The sequence below is a fragment of the Dermacentor variabilis genome, chromosome 1 (genome assembly GCF_050947875.1).
Source record: "Dermacentor variabilis isolate Ectoservices chromosome 1, ASM5094787v1, whole genome shotgun sequence".
NCBI lineage: Eukaryota > Metazoa > Arthropoda > Arachnida > Ixodida > Ixodidae > Dermacentor > Dermacentor variabilis.
In genome coordinates, this window is record NC_134568.1 from 137,200,669 (window position 1) to 137,224,527 (window position 23,859).

The 23,859-nt window shown below is 41.3% G+C and overlaps 2 protein-coding genes across 4 annotated transcripts in view; one reads left to right on the plus strand and one right to left on the minus strand.

The window, feature by feature from the left end:
- The first annotated feature begins 415 nt into the window (after positions 1–415).
- On the plus strand, positions 416–15,510 carry Sec22 (vesicle-trafficking protein SEC22). 2 transcript variants are annotated; one of them, XM_075695763.1, is made up of 5 exons: positions 416–638; positions 1,044–1,156; positions 5,915–6,075; positions 6,171–6,317; positions 15,116–15,510. In XM_075695763.1, the coding sequence occupies exons 1-5, from the start codon at positions 564–566 to the stop codon at positions 15,262–15,264; spliced, it is 645 nt and encodes a 214-aa protein (XP_075551878.1). In that variant the 5' UTR covers positions 416–563; the 3' UTR covers positions 15,265–15,510. The 2 variants fall into 2 exon arrangements, with proteins under 2 accessions (XP_075551878.1, XP_075551887.1); XM_075695772.1 differs by lacking the exons at positions 416–638; positions 1,044–1,156 and adding an exon at positions 3,183–5,009 and having other exon boundaries at positions 5,998–6,075.
- LOC142585185 (putative helicase MOV-10) overlaps positions 15,504–23,859 on the minus strand; it is a 91,554-nt gene continuing 83,198 nt past the window's right edge. For both annotated transcript variants that reach the window (XM_075695744.1, XM_075695753.1), the window contains 4 exons: positions 22,260–22,436; positions 20,221–20,309; positions 20,051–20,154; positions 15,504–15,676 (listed from right to left, as the gene is read on the minus strand). In XM_075695744.1, the coding sequence (XP_075551859.1) occupies positions 15,591–15,676; positions 20,051–20,154; positions 20,221–20,309; positions 22,260–22,436 (456 nt within the window). In that variant the 3' untranslated portion in view covers positions 15,504–15,590. The remainder of the gene's footprint in view (positions 15,677–20,050; positions 20,155–20,220; positions 20,310–22,259; positions 22,437–23,859) is intronic.

Consider the following 23,859-nt stretch of genomic DNA (forward strand, 5'->3'; position numbering starts at 1 on the left):
AATGCACGTAACAAATTGCACACTTTGGGCACATATCACGCGTACGCTTTGTTACAGTTTCGATTTTTCCGTTCTCTCGCCCTCTAAACAAATATTGCATGACTCATGTTTGAGAAAAAAAAACAATTTAAACAATTCACACAAATGAGAAAAACATGAATGGATGAAGTTGCATAACAAGTCTGTATTTTCCTCGCAGACAGAAAAACACAAAATTTGAAATGCGCTGTCCTGGTCACGCCTCAAATTCATCCTTACACCAATGCTTAATTTTTGCCAATACCATATGCCTAAACTCATAGAGTTGTGGAAGCTTTCTAGTACCACGACGTGTCTAGTACACTGTACTGTACCGAAACTCGACAAATGTTTTGGCCGTCCACTTTCTTGCATTTTTCACGAGTCTGGCCACAATGGTGACACGTCATCTGTTCATCTACGGGCGCGTCATCGCGTCACTGCCGGCACAGTAGAAATGACCCTCCCGTAACTAAACTTTCCTGGTATTGCACTAAGGCTGGTCTCATTTTACGTGATTCGTGAAACCTGCATACCGCTTCAACATGGTGCTTATGACGATGATTGCCAGAGTAGCTGACGGGTTGCCCTTGTCGGCTTCTGTACAAGATGACCAGCAGGTATGTGCATGTCGATTCAGCTGTAGCCGGAAAGCATTATTTTACTGGTATATTTTCATGTGTCACGTTAGCACGTTTGTTTGACGCAGACGTAATGCTTTTAACTGAATTGGCTGTCCTTGGTATGCAGTTTATTGCTCCTGAGAGTTTCCTTTCTCATATGGCACATTCCTAACTTGGGGTTTGGTGAATAAAAAAAGAGGGAGAAAAAGAATCGCAGATATAACATACGCGATTTCATAGGTAAAAGTAGTATGAATAGATTATGAATAGATTAGTAACAATGTTTCACCGTGCGTTAAGTTTAAAGTTGCTCTCTGCGCCGCTGCTTGGTGTGACCATTTACAGTGACCCATCTGTTTGTGCACCTGATTGCTGTGTGTCACTTTTTACTTTCCTTTCCAGCAACTTGGCGTAGGGAACACGGAATACCAGAACCAAGCAAAGATGTTATTCAAGAAGCTAAATAATCAATCATTTTCGCGATCCACCATTGAAACAGGACCTTACAACTTTCAGTGAGTGGTTTCCACTGGCTTCCGTGTTGATTGCCAGTTGGCAAAATTCTGTTGCCATCACAAGAACCCAGCGTCGTAATCGTAGGAATGCGAGTTCAAAGCGTTGTTTTAATTCGGTGATTGCCGTGGTTATTTAATCTTGTGTAGCTACTGGACAAATTAGGCAGTTATCTTGGCGTGACAATAAAGTGTCATTTTTTTTTCTCATATGCTCTCATAAAGTTGTGTGCCACCATGTCCAGTGTGTTTGATGACTGCATGTGCACCAAGTTGTGAAGCTAACTATTGTAATTTGAATGTTGAGTATTTGTGTGTTCAACTGAGGTGCACCAATTTATGTTCACCATTCATTCTGAATATGAACTATTCCTATGTACAAGTAAACAACAAAACTGAATACATCAGAGACCACTAGTCTATCATTTACTAATAAGAAACCATGAATGTTTGTGTATGGTTGACAATGCCGTCATCAGAAAATGTAAGCCATGTCAAGTATTGTTGGGTCAGTTATAGGGAACATAAATCGGGAGCCTCATGTTTATGCTGTCAGTAATAAAGCTAGGAGAAAGCTGTCTTTCACGAAAAGAAAGTTTCAAAACAAGGAACCTCCTGAAGTTAGAATGTGGAGATATAATCAAGGCTACATAATCCAGCATTAAGATTTAACAGAGTGGGGGTGTAGGCCAGTTGGTTATTCATGATTTTGGGAAGTTGCTGCAAAAAAAGAAACATTGGACTTGAAGAAAAGGACCACACGAAGCAGTACTGACAACTGATCAGTTGTCAGCACCGCTTTGTGTTGTCCCTTTCTTCAAGTGTTGTGTTTTTTTGTGGTAGCTTCCCAAAATCATCAAGATTTACATGACCTCTATATACTTGCAACAAAGTGTGTCCAGGCTGAAGTTTCTGTATGAACTCTACCATGGCCCTTTCAAAATGCTCCAGGCACTCCACATGCAAGGGCATTTCACACTCGTTGAGAACCAATATATGAGTGCTGGCCTCTGAGGCATAATTATATCCACATTCCATCCTCCGTTGGAACTGAGTACCTGCTGGTGGAGTAAATTGTAGCTCTCTAGGTGCACTTACCTACAGCACTTTCAATTTCGAATTTATCTCATGGTAATTTCACACTGTGTCCTTTTTGTTTGTTCATATAACCACTTTCTTATCCGTTTCTGAAAATTGCACCACTTGTTCATGCTATTTTTATTGTGTGCTGTTGAATGAGTATATTTCGACTTTTGTGTATGGACAAATGTCTAAGTGAGTAGTGTCCCTGTTCATCAATTGGTTCATCAATTGCAGTCATAATTTGTAGTTTAACTCAAAGTAATCTTTGGTTTAATTTTATAATTCCTATTTTTATGATCATTCATGCCTTTCAAAAGCAAAAGCACTGATGAAAATAATGATATTTAAAACATGTTGCATACATCTTGAAACACTTCTGATTGGGCCTGTGCTGCAAGTTTGAATAATGCATAAATTATTTTACTAAAATGAAAGATAGATGGCTGGGTGTTTGCTCTTATGGTCAGTATGTTGTCATGTAGTCAGTACACTTATTTTACTCATCATCTTGCGCAGTGTTTTGCATCAAGCAAAATTTTCAAGTGGCTGGATAGGTGGTTCCCAAGCATTCTCTACACAGAATTGTTTTCCTATGTGATGTTCCTGTAGAGTTTTCTTGCATGGAGTTCAATTTGTACACTTAGCAAAACGCACTGAAGAATTGAACAATTCCTAATCTGTTCTGGAGTTGTATGCTCTTTATGATTCTCAAAATGCAAGAAATGTGGTAAAACAAAAAAATTAAATGGACATAATTAATTGGTGCCTGGAAGGATTATGTTCATTTATTATTACTTGTATCTGATTAATAAGGTCATTAATTTTTTTTCTCAGTGCTGTAGCAACGTCTTTGAAGTGCTTTGTATTATTTAATATTGTGTATCATTCTATTTGTACATTCTTTTGCAAGGGCCCGTAGCACGGCTGCTGTATTTGGAATATGCAGCCTGCTTATTCTGGCCAAGCTGGTTTTCTTTTTTCTCTGTCCTTGTAGCATTCTACAATATACGTTAGCATATCAATTAAATGTTTTCCCAAGAAGTCTCCCTTGCAAACTGCAGGACAAATCTTGATGATAATTGGGTTTATTGGCACAAGGGAGGACATATGTAAATGTAACTTGGATGTTTAGTGCGAGATTTTAGGGAGTGACTTATTGAATAAAAATGTTGCTCAGCCAATTGGTCTGCTATGTAGGGAAAGCATAGTGCAAACTGTGACATTCACATAGGAAGAAAACACTGTGATGAGTGTGGACTTTCAGAAAACTGTGCTTGTCACAGGATTCCGAAGTACACATTGTGATTTGTCATTGAAGTAATGTCTCAAGTAGCCCAACTTTAGTGGCAGAATATCTGCCACCTGCCACGAGGCATAAGATAATTTACTTTTGGAAGTATTACTTTGTTTGGTGAGGTATGCTGATAACAGTAACAATGTGTTTCCGAGTGTTGCATAAAATGTTTCTCATAAACTGCTGGCTTGACTGCACATAAATCTGTCTTTGAAGCCCACTGTGTCTGATGCTGTGCATGATGGCATTGCATGTACACCCTTGCAATTTTTCAACAATAACGCGCGAGCGCCGACCACACGACGTGTCAGTGGTCTTGCAGTGGTGAGGGGCACTCCTGAAGCAAACAGTGCAGCACTACACATTCGAACTAGAGTTCGCCTTGCACGACCGCACGTAAAATTGCCAGTCCCGCCGTCCCTGGCCACTAAAAGGCCGCGGACACACCTTACCGTCGACGCTCGCGTGCTATTGCTAAAGAATTGCAAGGGTGTACAATTTGTCTAACAATGTACACAGTGCTTGGCTAGTCTGTTCATACTTCGAAATTTGTAATGCACTATCAAAGATGACACTGCATGAAAGGAGAGAGAAAAGCTGTTTCCTGTCTTCATTGCTGTTATGTTACCTTTGTTAGTGTTAAAAATTTCTAAGTTCACCTCCATGCTAGCTTATTTCTAGAGACAGCTTAGTAATACCCCTAATTACCCCTAGGTGGAGCAGTGAGATTACTCAGAGGTTCTACTCTATACACTTTAGTATTGTTTCATCATTCCACAATGTCTGTGTTATCCAATTGTACATCCACGGAGCATACTTACATGTGCTTACTTGCTTATCTTGTAATTAATTTTTTGCATCCAACTAATGTCTCGGCAACTTAAACATAGCTTTCTTTCATGCTCTCTTGCTCTGCTTGCCTCCTCTTTTCCTCATGCCTTCAATAAGTACTCTCTCTCCTTTCTTGACAACCCTTTGGCACTAAATTTGAACACTGCTGTGTGAACAAAGCAGGAATATCTCGAAACTGGTGTAGTACTGAGAATTTGTTCCAAGTGGATGTATACACTTTGTGAACTTGCCAGTTACAGTTAGTAAATTGCAACATGTGCTGTAAATTATTAGGTAAAGCTTAATTAGTGAAATTTTGTGAATTTGTCAGTTATGCACTTCAATTCCTTGCACAAGTAACATTCAATTCTTCAAGTAATTCTGTATAGCAATAAAAGAGGGGAAAAAACAACACGCACAAAATGCCCGTTATGTGTTCTCAATTTGTACTTGCACTCCTGGAATGCTAGTGTGGGCAGTGCATGTTAAAATATAGTGTGCACCATTTACCTTGGGCATGCTGTAATCGGCAAAACTTTTTTTGCAGCTACCATGTTTATGGACGCTTGCTGAAGATAACCTTTGAAAAAAAAAATTGTTCCGACAGCATCGAGACATTTGTATCAGCCTTTGTTTTCACTTTTACATGTATGTTTCAGCAGCATGCACTCATACAAGCATGTATCTTGGTAATGGCAGGATACGTTGACGCAGTGTACACTGAAAGGATGCCCACTCATGTTGTTTCTGCTGCAGTCCATTGTTTCATTGTGCAAAATTGTTCACAGACATTTTACCTAAATAAAATTATTGCTGAAATGCCTAAGAAAGTGATCAATTAAAACTTATTCATATTGTGTTGCTGCATACTTATGCTTGTTTGCTTGCGTCATAGGTTGTTAGGTTTAGTCAGGTGTTTTCATCCACTACCATATATGACACAATCGCAATGTGCTTGCCATTTTATTGTGTTTTGAGTAAAATTATGAATATGAGTGCGTAGCCATAGGTTCCAGATTTAGTTTTCAGAGCCTCCCCTGGAAAATTGCATGCGCGAGGTGAATGAGGGCACTTGGCCTATCTTCAGCTCAGTGACTAGCTTTTTAGGAGCACACATGATATATGTTCAAGGCGTATATTTAGGCATGCTTTAGCGATTTTCTCTGATTCGTACCATGCAATGTCTGGAAGAAACGTGCCTGTGGTTCTTTCTGTAGGTTCAGCCCACCATACTTGCGACATTTCTCGGTGTTTGTTTAGGACTGCTATAGCACCTTGTTTTTATTTTAATATTCATGGGCCTTTTTGAAGCGCTAAACAGACAGTGTTTCATTGTAGTCTTTTTTTTTTTTTTTTTCGTGCTCTCTTTGCTGCCTAAATTTACCGAATTTTTTTCCCCCTGAATTGTATGTGAAACAATCTGCTTTATTATTGGCATTGTGTTATCGACAAATGTTGGACATGTCACGGTGGAACTATGTTTTGCAGTGTTTTGCTTAAAAAATAGTTGATCACTTATACCAGCTTACATGCTTCTTTCTTTTCCTTTTAAGCTACATGATTGAGAATGGAGTGTGCTATTTAGTACTCACAGAGAAGTCTTTTTCGAAGAGGCTTGCATTTTCTTTCCTTGAAGATCTGCAGAATGAGTTCAACTCTCAGTACGGCTCCAAGGTCAATTCTGTGAACAGGCCATACAGCTTCATTGAGTTCGGTAAGCAGTCACATGAATACTCATTCATTCATATGATTATTAGTGTTTGGCAACAAGAATGAGTGCATAATGGAAAGCTTCTTCATTGCTTTCAGATACCTACATTCAGAAGGCAAAAAAGGCATTTATGGATTCTAGAGCAAGAAGAAATTTGAGTAGTCTAAATTCTGAACTTCAAGATGTTCAGAGAATTATGGTGCAGAACATTGATGACGTGTTGCAAAGAGGATCAGTGATTTCAGGTACCTACTCCATCAGTTTCTCCTATTGAAACGTGCTTGTCTCATGTACTTTGCAGTCGACACTATGAGTTGATACTGCTATTGGTGCTCTGAAATACCATGATAGAGCTTGATTTTACACTTTCAAAAGCACCATGTCATGCATGCTTCTATTCATTAAACTTGATAAATTGTTGGGGCTGTTCACGTTATAAGAAACTTAGTAACATATCCTGCAACGTGTGTTGAGAGTGAGGGTAGCATAAAATGGGTCCTCACAAGTTGCGCCAACATTCAATTAGTTTAGAAACTTAATGCAAAAAATGAAGTTATGCGCCGAATTGTAGCATTAGTAGCTTATAAATATTTTATTCGTTTGAATAGCGAATTATATTTCAAGGTATTGGATTTGCTGTTACAAATGAACTTGTAGTATTCTGTTTATAAAACATTACTCAAATAATTTTTCATAATTGTTTGAATGTGTGTAAAAAGTTGATGGAGTAGGAAATGGTATGTAAACAGCTTTCCATATATAGTATTGGCTGATGAGCTTTATCAAAAAAGAGTAATGCATGTGTCCTCACTAAAAATTTGCAGGCAATGTGAGAATATTTTTATTTTACATATTTTTTCATAACTTCAGTTACTTATAAAATATTGTTCTTCAAGGGACACTAAAGAGCAACACTATATCAGTTTATACTGGTGTAGTTCTTTAAAAACTTTTTCAAATTACTTAGGTGGAAAGTGATTCTTGCTGTAGAAAGCGAAGGACAAACAAAATTCTTTTTTTTTTTTTATTCTGCCTTATAACCTCAGTTTTCCAGCATTGCATCATGGATTTTAAAGCATTTTTTTTTGTATTTGAGCCAATTTGGCACACAAATAGTTGTTGAAACTTGCTGCACTCCATCCCACAGACTCCGTGCAGTCTGAAAGACTCCATGCAATGCAGTCAAAGCTAGGAGCATTGCCTAGGGTTGCCAGCCCTCGTGAATTCAGTAGGACAGTCCAGACCATGGTGGAACATTAGACAGGTGTCTCAATGACGCTGTCTGTCTGCAGAGCAAGCTGATTACAATTCCGTTCGGGCTTCTTTCCTTTGCCGGCAGGAGCGCTGCAGTGTTGGGGTCATCATTTTCTGTTGTCTGTTAGTGGCATAAGGCCCTGCGCTGACGTATTTTGCAGCAAAAGGGCCTGATAATGAATGATGTTACTTCATTTGTAGCGCTACTAGCTCTTGCCTATTATGTATTAATGCTACTTGCGATGTTTGCGAAGAAAGATTGAATATGTAACAAGAAACCACCTACCGAACTCCCTCTTTGATCTTAATCTACAATGCAGTCATCCATCATTGTACAACGTCTTAGTTGTTCTTCAGCAAGTTTTCCACCTGTGCTTGTCAAGATGTGCTTGTGTTGCTTCTCAGGTTAAAATTGCTGCACCATAGCCTCCATGCAGGCAGTGATAGAGGTGTACTGAGCTGTGCGGGCGATCGATACCGTGCGCACATTTTGGTTTTGATGTGGGTAGCAGAAATGTGTGTGGTTGGCATGCATGCTAACGCTGGACATCACTGCTCTTTGCAAGCTGTGGTTTCTTGCCGTATGAGCACAACTTGAAGAACTTTGCACTTGCGCTTTTCCTGACTATTGCTTTTTTTCTACTTAATAGTCTATAAGCCATGCAGACTTCCTTTTTATAAGGTCTGACAGCTCATTTACACATTCTTCTCTTTTTCCTTCTGTTGCATTGCCACAAACAGAAAAGCAGTTTCATTTTTGTCGTGGTTCCATTTCTGTTGTGAACCCTAATCATTCACAGTACATCTAGCTATATTGGTAGCCATGCGAATGCTAGCCACATAGCCTTGTTAACTACTGCACCTTTCTTGTGTGTACATTGTGACACGGGGCACTATAACGTAAAACTATTCCAAACTTTTCTATTCCAATTCTGCAATCAGCTCTCCGCGATTGGTCAAAAACTTTTTTGAACCAACCCCACTTCACCTGTCCATCACGCGACGTCGCGAAAACCGCGATAGCTTCCCATCTGATATGACGTGTGCACACTGATTATGCATGATTTGACCGAACAATAGAAAAATAGTTATTTCTTATTCGACACCTTTTCGCCTTTAGCCCTCGGCTGTTGGTCAAAAGTTTTTAGGCTGCACCCACTTTACCTGCCTGTCACTCGACGTCACAAAACTGCGAAAACTCACCGCGACAAAGTGACGTGTATGCGTTAAAGATGCATTAATATGCCGAAAAGACTGAGCCGCAGGCTGCACCGTTCATAAAAGGAATAAAATATGGCTGCCACCGAAGCTCACAGAATATGTTATTCCTTTGGAGAACAGCCTTAAAAGGTCGATTCTTAAAGGTCACTGGGAGTCATTGCTCAAAACCAAAGTCCAAGTTAATCTCTATCTGCTTGGCTGAACTTGTTTACAAGGAGGGTGAGCTGGAAAACAAGGTAACCCAATGAACGCTACGACACTGCATGAATATGAGAACCAAACAGCTGAGCTATATGAAAGTGGAGACTAAACGAAGTCGTTCTTCCTAATTATAAGTGACTTGTTCGATGCAAATTATTAGCATTGTTTTTTGAAGACTTGTATAACTTTCTTGAAAAATCATTTTACCCGAATCTCAAGTTGAATGAATAACCAAATACATTTGTGAGGGACTATATTCTTTGCCTAAATGTAACACATTATCGTGGACATTCGTATAGTATGTGCAGTCTCGAATGCCTTTATAATGAAGTGTTTGGGGCCTTCAAAATCATTCGTTGTACAGTTCACTTCGTTGTAAAGGTTGTGCACCACACACCTCATAATAGAATCTGAACAGAATTATTCCTTCGTTATGCAGGTCATTTCCTTGTAGAGATGCTCAACTGTATTAGAAGCAGCTATTTAAGATTTAATGAACTGTCCAAACATGTCTGCGCAGTATAGTTATGCCAAAATAAATTGTACTTGCTGTAATTGATTTTGAATGATGGAATTGCATATTCTTACCCACCCCCAGCTTCCACAACACACCCTCTGCTTTCCCCACTGTGTGGAGTTGGTGAGATGGAGTACAGGTTGGGTCTTTGGTTTGTTTGGGTGGCAAGGTAGTTTGTCTTTACTGATAAACCATTAACTAGACTTGAATAGATGCTTTCAAAATCAATAACATCACAGTAAACTGGTGTGGCAACTTCAGGGCATCGCTGCCACATGCCCTTCGTTATTAAGCCTTTTAAGCTTCCTCTCACGATAAAAGTGGCCATTTTGTAATTGGAGAAGCACAATTTATTGATACTCCTTACTAGTGTCCCTTTAATAGGGCACTTGCATGGTGGAGGAAACCTGTGTAAACATTTCTATTAACACTTCTGTAGTTTCAGCTAATGTTATGATTTGCACCCTATTGCAAGAAGTAAAAGGCCAGTTACCATTTGCTGACAATGGCCAACCGGCCTTTGATACTCTGCGATATGGTGTACATGCAAGATTGAATTTGAGAGAAGATGTGATAGACCTCTGTGATTGGTTATTAAGTGTAGGGGAAAAAAAAGAAACATGATTATGCATAATGAAGGATGTTATGGCTATACAGTAAGCAAAGACTATTGACAGCCATAAAAGCAGTATGCGTGTTATCAAAACACTGGAAAAGTGGAATGTGAGTTTTTTCCCATCTGGGATTACAATATTAGTACAGTAAACTCTGAGTTTTACAAACTTTGGTTTGACGAATATTTCAGAATAACAAACTTTTAGAAAATCCTTGGCGGTTTTCTTATGCATTCTATGCAAAAACATCTTTCAGTTAAACGAATTTCTGAATAGTGAAAATTTCAGTTGAACGAACCTCATCAGTTGACCTGGGCTCATTTTTAAAAGCAGTTCAACGAAGTTTTGTGCTCTGCTACCGCTGGCATATCCGATGCCCACCGCCCCTAAATTGCTGCTCCAGTGGCGGCTATATGCAGTGTGGCAGTGAGCTCGTTACCTGTGCTGAACTATCAGATCTGGAAATAGTTTCCAGTGTTCATCCTGAAAAAGAATGCGATGAGGAAGATGCAATGACAGAGGCAGATTCAAAACGTGATTCTAGCCGAGGCTGTAGGAGGCCTTGGAATGTTGCAAGATTTCGTGTCTTAGCAACAAGCTGTGCCAGAATAAATGCATAAAAACATAGACTCTCTGGACAGCTTTGTTACTTCTTGCACCTTGAGAGCACTAGTGCAAATGAAAATTATATTTTCTTTTCAAAAGAAAATACTGCGTATATATTGATGTACATAACTGCATAAATTGCATTTCACACTTTTGATTCACTGTCTGCTGTGCGCTATGCTGTTCCATGTTCTAGTGAATATTCAGTTTAGTGAACTATTTCCTTGGGTCCCTTAATGTTCACTCAAATGAGAGTTCACTGTATTTACTTTCCGAGCATATATTTGAAGTTTTTCACGTCAAAAGGACACCTTATGATGCTCTAGAGAATCTTAACCTCCAAATTTATCCGTATGACATGGCCGAGTTGCCTAAACGTTGGAACTAGGAAAACAGCAGGTACAATGTACAGTAAAACCCCTCTATTACACCTCTCACAGGGCCATGGGCGAAAAAAAAAAAAAAAATGTAGCACCCAAAAAACATTACATGATCATGCTGCTAAAATCGAGCAAACATGCTGTTAAATATTAAAACAAGGACACTATGCATGGTTCAGCCTCTAAACGATTTATAGTTGCAAACAGCTAATTCGGACTTCACAGGGACTGCCTAAAGCTGTAGGGCTCTTTAAAAAGTGCAGTACATGAGAGCTATACTATGGCACCACTCGTCTGTTTTTTTGCTGCACAGCAAGTTAATATACTCCAAATGACAGCACTTCATTGCACTAGCTTATTTGGAGTTTCTTGCAACTGGTGGTATCTGCTTCATTTCTTGTTTCATGGAGAGGCAGTGACGTTTGCATGCAGTGAATGTCTGCACCACCAGGTGAAAACATGGTCCAGAAATTCAAACTCTCCAGCATGTTTAAGGCAACTTTGTTGTTGTTTTTTCCACCTTGTCAGAGAAATGGTTGTTTTGTATTTTTCTCTGCTACCTATCATGTGTGAGGTAGTTGAATTCGCAGAAGAATGCAAAGTCATTTTAAATAAGAGAAAATATTGGAACAAAAACAAAACTGTACCCGACAGTCCATAAAGCTGTTGCTAATGATGGCAGTGGTGACATCAACAGTCACGCTTTGGGAATGATTGTTAGTAGTAACATCTTGAGGCAGCATGTCCAGCCACAGAAAATTCCAACTGTTCCTACACTGCATGGCTTTTCTTGGCATAAAAGTTCAAAGATGAGGTTACATTGCTGCCAAAGCCTTTCTGCCAGCAAATAAGCTGTACTTCTTCTTACGCTGATGTCATGGACAACATGCGCAGGTGGCTAGTGGAAATCATCTGCCGAAAAGCAGGAACAATGAGTCTGCATGGCAACTTTAAAACTTATCTTGTGGAGAAACTATGCAGTTCTGTTATGGCTTTTGGCACTCATGATAAAAGTGCCAATGAACAATACGAAATTCATCATTAAGATCCATACAACCCAAAAAATTGCCAGTTTCCCTTTTTCAATTGGCACCGAAAATACCAAGTCAAGCTGAAATTACTGCAGATGCCAAATACTGTGCATAGTTTTAACAATTGATGCCACACTAGGTTGGGTTTCTTAGTGCAACATGAACTGTCATAATGCGACGTGCCAACAAAGTTGATACAGTAGCTCGCAGCCCAGCAGTCAAACTTTACTATTAGTGGCTAAGCCCCCATAGGGATTTGCCAGTGCTGAGCCTTGCATTTCAGTACTGGTGGTGCACATAAGCATGTATATCAGTTTCTTTATACACAATAATCACACCTCCATGATGCCAGTCTCAACAGGTCTACTAGCCTTCTCAACTCAATAATTTACTAATTTTTATTTCCTTCAAGACCCCACGAGGGGCTACGAAAACAAGGGGCGGGTTTGTACAGAAGCTATAATTGTCACAGTGATTTAATGTGAAAGATTGTCATGCTTTGCATGAAGTTTGATGGGCAGGTGATGGTAGCGACGTTGTGGGAAAGGCTGTTCCAGTATTTGGCTGCTCTGGGGAAAAATTAAGTAGAAAATGTTTTAGTATGGTCATGTGGGCGAGTAACTTGTAGTGTATGGCCGGTGTGATTATGTATGACACATGATTAAGTGGAGAGGAAAAGAACCTATGAAAGAGAGTTGAAACGTGTCGACAAAAAGACAAAGGTGATAAGTTACACAGCTTTCAGGGATGAAACCTTGATCTAGTGGCATGATTTTGAATGGATCCAAGGATGTTTGCGAGACCTTTGGGTGGGTTCCAGATATGGGATGCATACTCTAACTTAGATTTGGCTAAAGATTTCTAAGCAAATGGTTTCACATGTTTTGGAGTATTACATAAATGACATTTTAGGAAACCCAATGTTTTTTTTAGCTGATGTGATGTTAGCAGCATGCGCATTCCAAAACAGATCGTAGGATGAGGCAACTCCAAGATATTTATAAGTAGTTACTGATTCAACAGGTATGCTAGCAATGTTGTAAGGGAAATGGTTTATGACTGCAAGTGAAGGAAATAAGTGTGCATGTATTAGGTTTCAAGGACATTAGCCAGTCATTGCACCATAATAGGATGTGGTCAACGTCTTCCAGTATTATTTGGTCAGACGGGCTAGTAACGGTTCATCAAATAAGTCAGCAGACATGCAGATATTTTAAGACATGTGCAGGTCGTTAAAGGGACACTAAAGGCAAATACTAAGTCGACGTGGACTGTTTAAATACCATTCCAGAAACCTCACAATGCTTGTTTTTGGCCAAGAAAAGACTTAGTTTACAAGAAAATTGTATCTGAAGGGTCCAAATACCTTTTTCGAAATTCAAATCTCCCGCCACCCAACCGGGGGAGCAGTGACATTGCATACGCCATCACCGTCCTTTGCTGCTGTTGGTGAATAAAAGGTGCTTGACAGACAGCGTTACCGAGCCAAAACAGAGCTGTGGAGTCGCTGCTGTAGCTGCTTCTTGGCCAAGTGGCGTAGACCGTTTGGGCATCCCGCGACATCACATTTAAGTTGAATTCTCTGCTACTTGCAGTTTGTGGGAGTTTCGCAAGCCAGCAAAACCAGCGCAGGACTATGCGATCAGTATACTACTGAAACATGAAAGCCTGGGTGGCGCAGAGTCGAGTAAAAACGAAACCTTTAGACCGCCCGCGTCGTCGTCAACGGCAATTTCGAGTTCCTTTTTCTGAACGTGAAATGGAACTGGACAAGTAGCATTTTATTTCATTTTATAATACAATACGATGTTTCTTTGCAACGAGTAGTTGAGTACTAGTGACAGGATAACTGAGGAGTGCTTTCATCATCGGGCAAGTGCTTGAATGTCCCGGGGGAGTCTCTAATCATATCCTGCATTTACCTCTATTTCTCGATTATTAAGGCTCTGTTCGCTATAATATTGACGTCTTAGAGATTCCCGAGCACTAATCTATCACTTTAGCTTGACTTGGTATTTGCCTTTAGTGTCCCTTTAATGTATAATATAGCCTTGATGTACATCTGGTCAAACTGGAAGCAGGCCAGACAAGTGGTTGTTTGTGAGTGGTTAGTCATGAATTTCTTATTGTTCCAAGTTTTCAAGAATTCCAAGTGTAAGAAATATAATTTGAGTAGTACTTAAAAGCTTAACGAAGTCAAGGGATATGGAAGCTGTTTGTACGTTACCGTTAGGTTAGCATAAGGGTCATGAAGATGACAAGCTGGATCTCGCAAGGAGAGACCCCTGTGAAACCCCGTTCTGGGAATAGTGAAAGAAATTGCAAATCAAGGAAATTTGTTATGCAAGAATAAAAGACCCGTTCCATGAGCTTGCAATGTATGCTGGTCATGGAGAGTTCTGGTTACTGGATTAGATTACTATGGGCTTGAAATTGCAGATTTATTGATCAAAACTGTATTCTGCTGAAATAATCTGCAAAGTTACGAAAATAGTCTTCGAGCTCATCTAGACTCGGTGTTAGACATACATTGGTTAAGGCGACACAGACCACTGCCCAGGGTTATTACCCAAAATTCTTGATGTGAACATATAATGATCCTGAGCAGTGGGTGGAAAATGTGTATTCCTTACTTGCAAACTCACAAATTTTCTGTGAAGTTTACGATTTTGAGCTTTTTCTGTGATTTTACGGATGCTTTATCAAGTTTCACTTGGTGTTGTCTGCAGAATTTTAAATTTCAAAGCTCACAGGTTGGCAGGTACAATATCCAATTATATTTCACATCTTCATCAGTACTTGACAATGTTGATAAGCAGCAGTCATTGTGTGTTTACGCCAAACTGTCTGCCAGGACATTTGACAATGTGATGTGAAGCAGCAGCAGTGGTAGCAACATCTTGAAATGCTGTGCTCAAACTGGCAGGAGTGTCGCTGTCTTAATGAAGTGAATATGAGCTTTTTACTGCCAAAAAGACATGCATCACAAGAATGAGTCTAGTACATCCTGGTTGGAACACTGGCACAAAACATCAGCAGTGCTGCTGTTCATGCATATACCGGATGAAAACTAATTACTAAGTTGCATAAACCATTCGTTTCAAAGGGTGTGGAAGTTATGGAGAAAGTAAACATTAAGGACAGTCCTGACAAAATTACAATTTAGGAGTGCCCTGTGTAGTGTGGCTTAATATTTTTTTTTTCTTTTTTTCTGTACAGAGTTGGACAGTAAGGCCAGCAACCTGTCCCTTCTGTCACAGAAGTACAAGAAGGATGCAAGATATCTAAACTTGCGCTCAACCTATGCAAAAATAGCTGCAGTGTCGGTGGTCATTTTTGTAGCATTCCTGTACTTCTACATCTTCTAGGTACACCAATGCACATAGGTGCTGTGCTTTCTGCACAGAAAGCAAAAAGTGCTCTGTTGGCACACACTCCAGGAAATACTTCCGCATGTATGAGCTGCTGTCATACCTGTATATACTGATTTCTGCCTGTCTTTGTACCGTGCAGGCTTGCAAATAGATGTGCAGCAAATTGGCATCTTAGTATGCTAAGACTTTTGTGTGTAACATGACAATTATGTTGCAGTAAAAAATAACACAACTTTCTGACATCTCTGCTTTATTAAAAACAAGTAAAATTCGTTAAAATACAGCAAACTTTCAAAAGGCCAGCTAAAAAAAGCTATTCATCACAGTTCCTGCCTCCACCTTGGTTCTTCTTGCAGTGTCTTCTGAGATATCACAATCTTGTCACAACTTTCATCAGGCACTGTTTCTGCAAAGGGTGCACATGTTTCAGGAAACTGCTGCAGTCGTCCTCATGTTAAAAACGAAAATATTGTACCTGGTTATATGACCTATGACTACAAATTCCAATAACTAAGTGAATGCTATACAACAGTATGAAGGAACAAAACTTTCTAAAGCCTTTTCATATGCAAATTCTGGCAATGTACTACACTGCACAAATGACACCCAAGCTACATGTGAAGCTTGTACTCGAGGCAGGGATGTGTGCTTCATTAGAACTTTCAATATGCTATGCAGTGTTGCTTACACAAGAAACCAAATTGCACCCTTACAGGAAGCCAACAAAATTCTTTCATTTTACATGCTGGACATTTTATTTTGATTTGTAACATGTTTCATTTGTCCACATAGTGTATATTGCAAAGACCAGTATGATTATTCACCTTAGCCTCAAAAGGCTGAGCTTGAATCACGAATGTGGTTTTTGCAATATATGCAATACAAACAAGCACACCAATTTGAACATGCTGAACACAAAAAGGTCTAATATGAGCAGCAATGAATTCCTACTTGTGTTTTCAGGCCAATGCATGCGTGACAGCTATTGACGTTGAAAGTTTGTGCTCATATAAGTCATTCTGTGTATAGTAAAACCTTGTTAAATCGTAGCGGCTTAAGCAGTAGTTCTGTTTTAAAGTAGTAAAGTAAAATCTCCGACTCAGCAGCCACTGAACATAATGCATTTTGTACCCGCATAAACTGTATATACCAGCTTACTGCGTATGTATCAGTTGGCATGTAGTGTTTCCACTTTTTGTCGTGCAATCACGGCAGTGCATCGTCCCCACTGGGCGGCCTGGCAGAACAAGCCTCAAAGATCGGAACAATGGCCTCCAAGCGCCCTATGAAGCCACATCAACATCATTTCGGCGTCGTGCCAGAGAGCGTTGAGACTGGTTGTGGCATCGTGCAAGCTAGGACTCGCATCATGCCGAAGCTCGGATAAAAACACCGGGTGCTCAGCATAGAAGAAACATTGGACATCGTTCATGCTATCGAATGTGGCACAAAGGAATCTGCGCTGACACGCCACAGGGATCTACCGTTGACTACGGTGTGTGGCGGGAAGAAGTTGCTCGGCAGCGCTGCTGCGACCGCGATGTCGGCTACGAGGCTGCACTTTTCGCCATCATTGCCTCTATAGTTGCCAAAGTGTCGCCTAACGACAGTGATGAGGACGACATGAAAAGCGACAGCACGGGCGATTCAGGTCCAACAGTAGCAGAAGCTGCGCTTTGCGTCAGCATCATGAATGCAATTGTCGCGACACTACCCCCCTGCGACTTCTACAGTGCTACCGCTCCCGTGCACGGAGAATATGCAACGCAAACGAGGTAGCTGCCATGCGAGTGTTTGCCCAGAAGAGGGGGCTGGAAAATCTGGCTCGCATCTTTGAATTCGAGGCTGTTGTTGCTGCTAAGCTGCCGCAGCATGAAACGAAAATAACTAATGTCGCACGAAGTGAGCAAATACTGCATGTTCTTGCCCTTTTATCGCACTCTCTCCGAGCCCCGTTTTTGACAGGTAAGTGGGCAGTCTCATGCTATTTCAGTTAAACAGTACTACCGTTTAGTACATACTTTTTCCAAGCTCCGGCCAACTACGGTTTAACGAGGTTTTACTGTACCTTCCTTTGTTTTACTGCTATATCAATTCCAAGCACACCTACACAACTGAATCCTTGCTTAGAGAATACTGCTGTCTAAAACTGAACTTCAGGGCCATTTAACAGATGCAGATGTGTGCACTACAAATAGCAAAGGGACGAGTGCAACATGCTGCGAAAACAATAGTAGAAAATGGTTTGAAGATGCGAAACCACATTTCTTAGGAAATGGGTGATGGTGCAAAGCCTTATGCGACAATAAGTGCCCCAAGTCTCGTTTTGTTTGCAGTCACTGCGAAAAATTATTTTTCTTTTTACTTGATTCATCAGCCTTTGCACACATCCTACCCTACCCATCATGCGACTGCTTCAGCTTATCAAAGAGGAAAACAAAGATTATAGCAACATCATGCTAAGCCTTTACCTCGTGCCACGAAAGCACTTCCAACATTTCTCTATCCTGGGCACCACTGGCTCATCTAAAAATATGATCTGCTTTATGACTACACAGATGTGCTTTAAATTTTGCTGGCACCTTGAATAGTTGAACCTGAAACAGTGAAACTGCACTTTTTTTTTTTTGCTAAAAGCTGATTTAATTATTTAATTCTGATTCATCTTTAGTTTTGTTTTTACACTGAAGGTCACTAACGCTAAAACCCTAGTGCACTGAGCCACAGAGGAAATGGTGCCTGCAAACACATGCCCTGTTTTTTATGATGCTGGACTTGAAAATGTGATCCCACTTGGGTTTCTGATCGTTTGCTGAAAACTACGGAAAAAAATGAATTGCATGCATTACATCTTCCCAACACTTCTGTACATGATCTGTAAAGAAGCAGCTCAGTCTGCAACAGTAAAATTGCATATGAAGTAAGTCATAATAAATGTAATTGGTGTAGAAGCTCTGGGACAATTTTTCACAAGGTGAGTGAAGCTACAGTGCTGCCCATTAAAAGGCCCCTGAACCACTCCTAGGGCTTGACGAAAAAATTCATTCTGTGGATAGCATACACTGCTGTGAACATCTCGGCCGAATTCTGCACTCGTGCGCGGCACATGAAGTTCACACTAGGTCACGTTTTTGTCACACACGTTTCAAATGGAGGCCTTCTCACCCATTCCGAAACTGCTGGCAACTTGCATATGTCATCACATGCAAGATTCCTATAGACAGCTGCTATTGAAAGCTGACATCAATCAAAAAGGCGTTTGAACCAGTGTGCCTCTCCCTACTGTTAATGTGTATATTAACTGACGCAGTTTACTAAACGGGCTGGAGTAAACAAATGTGCGCCTCAAATTTCTATACGAATTGCACGCTTACAGAAAAAGCAGACTACACCCACTGTGGCTGCTTAGTGGCTATGGTGTTGGGCTGCTAAGCACGAGATTGTGGGATCGAATCCCGGCTGCGGCGGCCGCATTTCAATGAGGGCGAGATGCAAAAACACCTGTGTACTTAGATTTAGGTGCACATTATAGAACCCCGTGTAAATTAATTATGGAGTTTTACATGCCAAAACCACAATCTGATTTTGAGGCATGCCGTAGTGGGGGACTTTGGAAATTTGGACCACCTGGGGTTGTTTAATGTGCACCTAAATCTAAGTATACGGGTGTTTTCCCATTTCACCCCCATTGAAATGCTGCCGCTGTGGCCGGGATTCGATCCCATGACCTTGTGCTTAGCAGCCCAACATCATAGCCACTAAGCAACCACGGCGAGTGAATCCCAGATGGTCCAAATTTCCGGAGTCCCCCACTACAGCATGCCTCATCATAAGTTAATGGTATTGGCACGTAAAACCCGATAATTTAAGAAGCGGACTATTGTCTGCTTGTGATCGGCCACAACTGCCCACATCGGAATGAAATTTTGGTCTCACTGCTTATCAGTGTCGAAGTCGTAGGGTCTCGCTAAATTCATATAGTTTTGAACACTGAACTAGCCTTGAAACACACAGAACTTGGGCCCAGACCACACATACACTACACCTGCCGCGCCTTGCGAGGAATGGCATTTGGCATCCACAAGGGATGCATTCTCACGACCAGCCGCTCCTGGCTAGACTTACTTTGTATTGAGCTATTGATAGTGCTTCAGAATTTGCAATCTAAATTTCGCTAGTATCCTTGCAGGAAAAAGCCGGTGCACACGGCGTAGCATCACCAGACTGGAAGACACGAGCATGAGTGCGCACTCTAGCCCTGCCATGCACTACAGGTGCATGTAGCTGGATGTGCTGCATAGCATAAATGCCACAGTGGCCACAGGGTGCTGCAACAAGCCCTCTCACTGTAACGCCATAGGTGAGGCGCTGCCATTGGCGCTGCCCTGTCCCTTGTGAATGGAGCATGTTGAAGGCAAATGGAAAAGATAAATATTGCGCTCGGATTTACACTCATAGTAGGTCTTTCCGAAAAGTTTTTTGGGTAATACATTCCTGGGAGCCACCATACTCATTCCTCAGCATTTTTTGAGGCTTCAAAGAAGGGTGGTTCAGGGCGTTTTTACGCTGCTATCATAGCCACAAGCCTCACGAAACAACCTACTCAAGTGCTACTATTACGAGTGTTATGAATAAGATGAAGTTGTAATACTGATTGGCAGTAATGTAATGCATGTCAGTTGCCATTACTATTACTGCCTTTGATAACAGGAAGGATGCATAGCAAATGTCCAAATCATCCATTAGAGATAAAAATAGTCTCCGGGAGCTTATTTCTTACCAAAAGACAGCTTGGATACATTGTTGGAAGCTTCTGCACGGCGCTTTGTTGGTTTGTACGGCACACCCCTGTATGCTCTCTTGGTAATGCAGAACTCCAGAATTCTGAAATAATCACATCAAGGCAGTACAAATGAGGCAGTAGCAGCAAAATGCTTATTCTTCACTCACCTGTTCCAACATGGATCATCACTGAGAGTATAGGGGTTTCCCACGATCACCATGAGACCTTTCGCCCTGGTCATGGCCACGTTGAACCTCTAAAACAGTACACACATATTTTCTCACGAATTTGCACTTCACTAATAAAAAAAATTCAATTGTGGAGTTTTACGAGCCAAAACCACTTTCTGATTATGAGGCACGCCGTAGTGGGGGACTCCAGAAATTTTGACCTCCTTGGGTTCTTTAACGTGCACCTAAATCTAAGTACACGGTGTTTTTGCATTTCGCCCCCGTCGAAATGCGGCCGCCGTGGCCAGGATTCAATCCCGCAACCTCGTGCTCAGCAGCCCAACACCATAGCCGCTGAGCAACCACGGCGGGTCACTTCACTAATAAATTATGGCTGCTTCCACACTGGCAGTGTGCTGACTAAGCACAATACAAAAGATGTAGTAGCTGAATATCCCAGTGAGATATATGTCAGTCACATCCATTTATGATGTATCGCTTTCTTCTGAAGGTCAGTATAAGTTACGTGAAATGCCCTGTGTGTATCTAAATCCACTCGCAAAAAGTAAAGGCCAGTTGGTCGTTGTTGGCAATGGCTGGCTGGCTGGCCTTTACGTTTCTATCGATAGGCTGTACAATCGGCACAAATGAAAACCCATGATGATAACTGCATTTGGAACAGAAAAATCCTAACATTCTCTGCTTCAGGTACAATGCCTGCATCAGTGTGTTTAACAAATATCCAACTTCATGTGAACTTTTTCTAAAGGAAACTATTGGCACCTTTATCTTACATCTACAACCCAATCTTCTTTTTGTGTTTCATTCTGCTGACTACCTACCTACACAAATAAAACACGAAGTAAAAAAAAATTTTACAGATCCCATGCACTATGGGAATAGATGTAGTAAGCGAAGCTTTCCGTGCTGGATGCTTTGTTTGACAATAATTAGCAGTGATGTTGATGGCTAAAGCTAAAACACGAGAATGGCAAGTTGATGATAAACGTTACTGCTGTTTGTCTGCATAGTACAGAGAACACACAGGCAGAGGTGTTTGCATGAGGCGTTGTTGTGCGCCATATTTTATAACCTCTGAGAGGGTTGAGCGTTGTCATTGCCTCACATGACACATCGCATTGTGGCAGAAGTATTAAACTTGAATTGGATTATGGGGCTGTACGTGCCAAAAACACACACGGATTATGAGGCATGCCATAGTGGCGGACTCCGGATTAATTTTGACACAGTGATGTTCTTTGTCACGATTGCCACAATTGTGATCAAACCCACAACCTCTAGCAATGCCATAGCCACAAAGCTAATGCCGCCGGTACAGAAGTGTTAATTTGACGGTCGACCATTTGCGTAGTGTGTCTCCTGGACCCTGCGGTGCGCTTTAATTAATGCGGCTCTGTTTCTGCATGCCCTGCGCAAGTGCCCGCTGGACATATTTGCATGGTGTTTATTTTTCAGGAATAGCAGCAATGTACTGTACCGTACCTTGAACTTAAGCTTATCCTGTTTCCCCAATATCACTGCTGTCGTACAGTAGTGGGGTTTCCTTGCCTTTTTACGTCGCCTCCCCCTCTCTCTTGTATGGGAACTGCCTCTTCTCCTCCCTCTCCTGCTCTTCTCTCTACAGTTCTATCTGCGTCCCCTCTGGCCTCGCAGGTTAGTAGAAAGAGAGGCGCTGCAGTTTCTGCAATACTTCTGAGGGGAGTCACGGATAATTACAGCTGTCAAGCGGCTAATGTGGCGATAGCCAGGGAGCTCCAAAGGGCATTGTGCTCATTCGACGTGGTGGGGTGAAAACGAGTTTCTCTGGGCGCATTTCCTCTCCGACTCACGCCTCTCATCTATATACACACTCTGAAATACCCAGCAGCAGCAGTCGGAAAGTTGAAGGAAGACGCAAAGAAAGCTTTGCTTTAAAAACTCCACAGACCACATGGCCCAGAAGGCAACATCTGTGCACTTCCACAAAGCCAGGATGTTAAAACAAGGCAATGGAAACCTGCACAGACTATATTTACCTTTGGGTTTTGCAGAAATCCAAGATTGTGGCGCACATCGCCTTGGACAAGGCTGCGATTGCTTCGCACAGTTGTTATGATAATCACCAAACGTTCCTGGCCTTGAAATTCCTCAGTGGAACCTACAGTAACTTCCTTATGCCCTCGCTTCTCAAGCAAGCTCCTGATCTTTAGCACCTGTGATAGAACAATAAAGTTTTGAAGGCACATTGCATCGCAATCAAATGAAAGCTTCATGAAGGCCCGCTACCCGGTTAAACAGGATCGAGTATGCACTGGGTGTGCATACTCGATCGGTCTTGCAGTGAGCCTTTGCTCGTAAGTGCCGTGACTGTCACACTGTGCTGTATCTTGGGTTAATAAACCTGCATTTGTTGGCGAGCGGAGCCTTCTCTGTGCAGTGTTGGAGAGTCAACGAACCCTGCCGTAAGCTCTTTGCGTGTTGCAGAGTGGAGGAGTGTCGTGCCCTTTCCTGACTTGCTTGCTTGCTTGTTTGCTTGTAGGGCAAGCCTTGCGCAGTAACCCATCGACACAGCGAGCACTTTAAATGCAGCAAAAATTTTAGCTGATGATGAATTCTCTGGGCATCTTCCAGCTAGGACCACTTCTCTAGTGAAAACACTGGTACCTGACTAAAGAAGCCCTCTCCCTTCTACTTTAGTTACCTTATTCAAGTTTGAATCATCGAAGCATTCACTTGCCTACACACAGCTTATGAAAGGAAATTCACAGAATACTGTTGCAAACTACTGAGAACTTTTTGCAAGCCTTTCAGGTACCTTATGTTTCATTCAATACATGCCAATGAATATTAATGCGTAAAAAAATTCTGCGTTCTTTTGTGTCAAAACCGCAACCCGATTGTAAGGTACACCATAGTGGGGCTCTCTGGAAATTTTGACCACCTGGGTATCTTTTAAAGTGCGCCCAATGCACAGCACACGAATGTTTTTGCATTTCGTCTCGATCGAAATGCGGCCGCTGCAGCAGGGATTTGGTCCCATGACCTCAGACTTGGCAGCTATGGTGTTGCACTGCGAAGTCACTACGGTGGGTAATTTTAACTGGTAAACTGAACATACTGCACTCTAGCAAGAACTGTACCTATAGTCCATCTCTTAGCTCTATCCTTACTCATTACACACCAGTTTTCTGCTTCCATGACAGTGTCTTTTTAACCCTTCCAGTGTCACTGATGTGACGGTACATTTCTGTGTTTCTGTCCCGCCATGTCACTGATGTTAGGTAGGAATACGAGGACCATACTAAGAGAGCATTTGCGATTACTTGTGTGATTTTTTCCCTTATGCATAATGAAAAATAAGACACTGTGATTTATGAGTTTTATGCTACCCAAGAAAAAACCCTACGCTGAATGTGCATCACCTCAGAAAAAAACTAGACAATGAAAGGGTTAACTGTGGGAAATTGCAAGACACTTTCATAGATACTCCCAAAAATAAAAATCGCCTTGGTATTGGTACTGGTACAGGCATATACGGGTCTGTGCTGAAGGCATAGACTAATTTATTAATACAAGCACAATTTTCAATAGGTTCATTCTGGGAGCTTTCGGTTAGCAACTCGCAAACTGCTTCAG